This window comes from Symphodus melops (assembly GCF_947650265.1).
Source record: "Symphodus melops genome assembly, chromosome: 5".
In the NCBI taxonomy this organism is placed as follows: domain Eukaryota; kingdom Metazoa; phylum Chordata; class Actinopteri; order Labriformes; family Labridae; genus Symphodus; species Symphodus melops.
Window position 1 is genome coordinate 26,298,284 of NC_136695.1, and position 7,144 is coordinate 26,305,427.

The 7,144-nt window shown below is 40.2% G+C and overlaps 1 protein-coding gene across 2 annotated transcripts in view; it reads left to right on the forward strand.

Annotated features, from left to right (window-relative positions):
- The window catches only part of drd2l (dopamine receptor D2 like), a 28,253-nt gene extending 21,386 nt beyond the window's left edge, over positions 1-6,867 (forward strand). For both annotated transcript variants that reach the window (XM_079344705.1, XM_079344704.1), the window contains exons 5-8: positions 1,671-1,891; positions 3,449-3,532; positions 3,862-4,219; positions 5,718-6,867. In XM_079344705.1, coding sequence (XP_079200831.1) covers positions 1,671-1,891; positions 3,449-3,532; positions 3,862-4,219; positions 5,718-5,914 — 860 coding nt within the window. In that variant the 3' untranslated portion in view covers positions 5,915-6,867. The remainder of the gene's footprint in view (positions 1-1,670; positions 1,892-3,448; positions 3,533-3,861; positions 4,220-5,717) is intronic.
- Positions 6,868-7,144: the final 277 nt, after the last annotated feature.

The following is a 7,144-nucleotide window of genomic DNA, read 5'->3' on the forward strand; positions in this document are numbered from 1 at the left end:
TTTTAAGCCTCATCTTCTCTGATGTGAAATTAAAAGAAGGAAATATTCAAGTAACTGATGAAGCCAAAAGCAGACTTGTTTATGCAAACACACTCAGTCTCCCGCTCCATCTGTCCCTGAATTAGATTTTCAATGTTTGATGAGAAAATAAACACATTCTGTACATCTGCTCAGTCAACAAACCTCATACACCTACCACATTACACTTAAATATCCATTAGCACAGACACACAGACCACTGGGTCACATATTTCCATGTTGTTCTCATCGAGCGAAGGACAGGTGACGTCTGCACTGCAAACAAGTGGGCACACATAATCCTCCATCGGGTTGTTGTCTCACTAAAGGAGCAGCAGTGAAGATGCTATAACCTCTGACTTAATGAAGCTATGAGGAGGGACATAAAAAAAAAAGTAATCTGAGAGTTGCAACATACTGGAGATTAAATCAAGGAGATTACTTAACTCTCCTCAGCCACAGATTGCTCATAAATTAGGAGATACTGATGGAAAGTAGATTTTCACTCCGGTTCTGTGATGATGTTTTTACCTGGATCAGAATACATTGCCATACACATTTCCCAAAGGTCCCTTTAAACATTGAATCTCTTAAGACAACTATCAAATAACAAAATACAATGATTGTTGGTACAAGCAAAAAGTGAAGTTATTCAACTTCTGAAACAGCGATTGAAAAAAAAGAAGAAGCTTGAACTCAAGTTCAGTTTATAGTCCAAAAAAACAGACAAACAGTCTTTGACTATCAAATATTTACATTTCATAAGACCATTTAACAAACAACTGCTCTTTGAGTTTTGAATCCTGTAACTGACGTTAAATGAGGGCAGTGTTCATGTTCAATGAATCCCTCAGTGGGTGCTGGATCCAAAAAACAGAAACCAATCACCTTCTACCCTGAAAGACGTCCCCAGTTCTGTTGGACAGAGCTGTAAGTCTCTGTCAATCATTAGCATAGCTAAGCATGCTAATGAACCACAGAGGGTTACATTTGTGGTAAAGCATGCTAATGATCCATCACTGGGGTCACCCAGTGACCCACAGACGGCCTGTTCGTGACTTAAAGCAACACGAGGTCAATGACTCTCGTGTGAGTCATCCTGGAACATTAGCATGCTAATGAGCCATGGAGGCTTAAATTTCTCCCTGTGGATGAAGCTTAGAACTCGGCATTAATTGCTCTTGTTTAACTTTGGGAAGTACAGTAAACATATTTAGATTCAGGAGTTTAATTAGATGCCACTCTGTATTAGCTGCTACAGCCAGCGGAAGGTTAGTCAGAATCTATTTTGACTTTAGTTTTACTCATGACCTGTCTGTAAAAATGGAGGAGCTCTCCATACTTCAGCTGCAATCTTGATAATAATTGTTATAATAATAAAGACGGATGGGGCTCAAACAATTTCTTGGCTTGGAGTATTAAAAGGCAAATGTATTTTACTGTTTGACAGAACCAATGCTGACAGATGTGTGTGCTATTTAACTCCTTCTTTAACTTTGGACCAGTGTGTGAAAAGAATGTTTACCTCTCTTTGTTTCTTTCTTTTTCAAATAATCAAAAGCTCAACGTGTCAAAACTGAACCCACAATAAATCATGTATTGATTCAAAATCATGTACAATATTGTTTTCTTTATCTTCTTTTCTGTATTAGCAAATAGAGAAGGCACCACCTGCAGCTTTGCAGATCCAGCCTTCGTGGTCTACTCATCCGTGGCCTCCTTTTATGTTCCCTTCATCGTGACTTTGCTGGTGTACGCGCAGATCTGTGTGGTTCTACGCAAACGAGGCAGACGCACCGCCCCGCCGCGCAGGCAGGCCCTGCCTGCCACGCTGAGCGCTCCCGAGGCAGGAGAAGGTCATCGACACAGGAAGGTAGATCACACGAAATTGGATGGATTGCATCTGCTTATAGCTCCAAACATTACTCATCATTAGCTCCTGCTGTCTGTCCTCACTAACTCACAAAGTGTGAGTGATATCCAGAAGCCAAAAGAAAAAGTTCTTGCTCCATGCTGTTCGCTTCTGAACGTTGAGAGAAACTATCTGCACCTTTAGCTTTTATTGGGCTGAGCTCTCGTGCAGATGAAGCACGATTCTGTCCTCATGAAGATAATAAGCGAAGAGGGCATAGGAAACCTTTAAGGGTTATTTTGAGACCAGTGTTGAAAAATGTAATTTGACTTTCACAGTATAAAAATACCTTTCTCCTTGAATGAAGCAGGCAAAAGGGTAATTGGTTGGGGAAAAAAACAACACTTGAATCCTTGTCATGTGTAACAGCTCCAGGCGTCAAGCTGCAGACAGCCACTGGTTATATTCGTAATAGTAATGTCAAAGATATATATTTACAGATCATTTGATTTTAGCCGTCCAGAGGTTGTATTATTTTCCTGATCTGTGTTAAGTTTGCACATGAATTCTGTTTTAAATAAAGTTTTAGTTACCCCGAAGTCTCAACAGACGCTTTTTGCAACAGGGGCGACTTGTATTATGAGGGGCCAATTCTTCCCAATGTGACTGCTCAGTTAGATACCAGCAAATAACACCGGCACACAAGGAACCCAGTTACTCTGCAGTAGTAGTTGTGGGAGCATTTACTGTAGACTTTTTAACGTGTGTTTTGTGAATTAGACCGTGTTAGAATTAGACACATTTGCGCAGATTTCAGTGATGCAGAAGCCGTGCAACCTTTTGGTGAATCAGGTCCTCACTTCTTAATCAATCAACCTTTATTTCTGTAATGTGAATCCATAACAAATGTAATCTCAAGACACTTCATAAAAGAACAAAATAGCATACTCTTTGTTGTATATTTACAAAGACCCAACATCAGTCCGTCATGAGGCTGAGCACCATTTCGCAAAGTTACAAGAAAAAAAAACGTCCTTAAAGGTGTCGAAATCTCGAGCAGAACCAGAGTCATGATGAACAGGACAGCCCTGTGCCCACACTGTGCTGGGCTTGGAAAGTGGGCGAGAGGGAAAAAGACACTGATAGAGACAATCTCATCAACAATGATGAATAAGACAGATTTAATGCTACAATGTCTGAATTTATTGTAAAAAGAACAGTATTAGCGGTACAGTACAGTACCGCTAGTATTAGCGAGGCTAAATAAAGAAACAATGCACACAGTTCTGCACTGCCGTCAAACTTTGACAAATTCTGTCAGAGCACTTTGAGGTAAAATCTGAAATACGGGTCATGTCTCACCCTCGGCTTCAGCTGTACAATGGACTGTGCGCTGTGCCTCAGAGTATGACAGCATGAAGCTGTACTTGTTAGAGGAACCATTTCATGTGAATGGTCTTCTCCTTTCTAGTGGATCCACATTTGATTTGTATTTTCAATTCCTTGTTTACTTTAAGTGAATCAGTTGGGGAAAGAAAAATCTGTCTGAATCATTTTTGCAATGTCTTTCTCTTTCAGAATAAGTGTACACAACCAGAAGATGTGAAGCTGTGCACACTCATCCTGAGACCTGCTACTGCTGGCCCACAGCGAAAGAAAGTGGTAATTGTTAGATTCAGCACAAAGATACAGCAAAACAACAGATTTCTGTCTATTCACTGTCACTCTCCTGTCCTCCAGTGTTGCAATGATGCTTTGTTTACATCAATTCAGTTTTCAGTTGGATAGCCCCAAATCACAACAACGTTTTTCTTACAAGACTTTGATAAAAAAGATTTTTCTTGTTATTTACACTGTGCTACTTTGATGGGCATGGAAAGTGGAACACATCTGACTGAGTTTGCCTTTGAATCATTATTTTGATCAAGCATCCACACGGGTGTTCTTTCTGCCATGTGTAACATCATCCTGCCCTCCTCTCATGGTATCAGACCCTGGTTAAAGAGGCGGTGGTCCACCCCCTCGATGTGGAGCCGGGTCGGTTCCTGCCGCAGACTGAGCAGAGCATAGCTCCTCCTCCTGTTGCTCCCCAGACTTCATCCCACGCAGGACGGGCCAGGATCTCCTTGGCCATCGCCGTCGGACCAGCCCCGGTTCTTCCCTCAACAGTGACACGATCCGCTCTGTTGCCCCGCCCCCCCACCCTTGAGGACGGCATGAGGGGCCGTGAGGGATGGCGGGAGCGCAGCGGAGGCAGAGAAAGGTGGGGGATCACCAAGGACAGGGTGAGGGGGAGGCTGTCCCAGCAGAAGGAGCGGAAGGCGACGCAGATGTTAGCGATTGTACTCGGTAAGCAGCAGTTATAAGAGATGCATAGTGATGAGCTGTTGAGTCTCTTAGTACACTCTAATACTGTCACAGTTTGTTTTATCACAAAGTTGCCATCTTATATGTCTACAAACCAACAAGTCTGCATAAATATTTAAGGAGTGCTCACAAGGGGGGAGGGGGGGCAGTTCAAGTCCAACTTCTAGCTCCTTTACTGCATTTCCTCCCCTCTCTCTCCCCCCAATACTCGGTGCAGTGTCAACCAATTAATTTATATTTTAAAAGCACAAAACTTTATAAGAAAAAAAGAAGAGCTCATAACGAGAAAAGTTATTTACTGTTTACTGCGGTTTTCATCAATAACCTTTAGCTGGGAGCAGAGAGCGAATGTGTCTGAAAATTGGTTTAGATTTTAGAAAAGAGACCCATTTCATTCAGTACTTCCTCTACTCTTTTATACAAACAAATAAGCATACGAGATGGAGGATTTTGAATACACGCATTGGAAAAACTTCGAGTTCCTTTCTGTCAGCAAAAGGAGCTGATATAAAATGACTTTGTTTGTTGGTTTGATTGTGTTTTGCTTCTTGCCTATACTTCATCTTTTCTGTGATTCATTAGACACGGCTGCCGTGACACTGTGATTGAGATTGAAGAAGTCGTCTATCTAGTTATCAACAGTCTGCTTTAATCATAAATAAGCTGTTTAAATGATATCGTCAGCAAAATTAATCATGCATAAACTTCATCCAAGGTGTCATGCTACCTTTTATGCCTTCATGTACCCTTCTCTGGTTTTCACTGTACAATCTATTCGTCTATTTACAGTGTGAATGAAAGAGGATGTCGTATCATTTTTCATTAAATTGAAGCGTTAACAGGATTTTGACAGCAATTTCACTTCTGCCTGAAGTGTGATTGATGGTATTGATGATCCAACCATTCGCGCCGCCAAGATTTAAGGGTGCATAGGGTCTAATTAAAAAAAAAAAAAATCTTAGACATGGGGGATTATAGGTACACTCCCCCAATGCTAACGAGACTATGTCAACGCCTATATATCACTTTTAGCTAATAAAGTTATCCACTGTATGACTTAAAGCTAACTTCAGGCTGTTTGACTAACATGACCACACACCCACTACTTTTAGTTGACTTATTTAACCATTTACATCTTAGCAAATTATTGTAACATTTATTAATTACTTTTGGCAAGTGAAGTTTTACTTTATACCATCTACTACTTCTTAGCTAACTATTTCAACCATTTAGAAAAAATATTTTTACTGTTTATACTTGAGCAATCATCTATTTCACAACCTGTTTGGACTCCAGTGCTGGCATGTTTTCTGGTTTTTAAACTCAGTATTTTTTCAAAACCTGTATTTCCTTTTCAGGTTTTATTTTTATTTTATTTTTTTTTCTTGGCTACTCAACACACTTTAAAGGTACCCTCAGCACTCAAGTACCCTGAGTTTTCCATCACTTCACTCATCCATTTCTCGTCCCTCTTTCCAAGGTGTTTTCATCATCTGCTGGCTGCCTTTCTTCCTCACCCATGTGCTGAAGGCTCACTGCAGGAGCTGCTGTATCTCCCCCTCACTGTACAGCGCTGTCACCTGGTTGGGATATCTCAACAGTGCTGTCAACCCTGTCATCTACACCACTTTTAACATTGAATTTCGCAAAGCTTTCATCAAAATCCTGCACTGCTGAGAGCCGGAGACGTGAAAAACATTATCTGTCAAGAAACAAAGTTGGTTGATGTTTGAGATCAGACGTGAGAGATGCAGAAGTTGGGGCCAGACACTAGATTTCATGTCGGCTTAGATAATTGGTACATGCATCCAAAAACTAAAGACAAGAGAAATGAAACCAGCAACTCCGACAAGACTGAAGAAGACAGAAACATGACTCACAGAAAGAAGGGAATAAATAAACACTAGAAAAGAAAGAAGGTTTGTCAATTAAAAGACAGCTACAAGAATCGAAAACAAGCTGGGGATGTGCACGGAAGAGAAACCACGCATCGAGTTGTGTAAATACAATCTGAAAAGAGAATATTTGAAGACTGTGGATCTCTCTGCAGCATCTTGACGGAAAGACTCGACACACTTGAGACTCGTGGAGACGTGACTGTTTTTACAGTGCTGGGTTTATGTCAGAAATGTCTTTGGGTTTTCTTTTTTTTTGTCTTGGAGAAAGAGCATATTGTTATGTGTTTGCATGAGCTTTTCTCTCTCAGAGGACAGGAACAAACAAAATAAACCTCGGCGTTTGAGTTGCGCAAGATGGAGATTCATGCACAATGCATAATTGTTTCTGAAGTTGCATCAAAGTAAAATTGTGGATGTGGTTGTAAAGTGCAAACAGAATCCAAAGACTTAGTTTTTGTAATGAATTGGTAACATGATATGGTTTAAATAAGTGTGCTTGAATGTGTAATTTGTTGCAGAAAATCATCGTAAGAAGAGGGATCACCGTTACTGTACAAACATTAATCATAATATTAAAAACAAAAGTATTATGTCATTGCTAATAACTGATCATTACGACATTAAATGAAAAGAGAAATCCCTGACGCTATAGTTTGGTCCTTTGGTATTTTTAGTCAAATTAGAAGCCACAAATAAACTTTAAACATGCATTATGTAAATTAAATGAAGCCATTTATCAGAGCTTACATTTGGTTTTACTCTCTGTCTGAATGAATTTTCCAGGTATTAAATTTAAATGACCATCTGTAAAAGTTAGCATTCAGACAGGAGTCTGTGTGCATACTGAGGATTGAAGATAAGCCTTCGTATCATTCTGCTGCATAATATCCCCAACGGCTTTCCACTATCCCTGTTTTTATTACTAAGATTAATGTGTGTGTGTGTGTGTGTGTGTGTGTGTATATGTGTATATATGTGTATGTGTGTATGTGTATGTGTATGTTGTGCG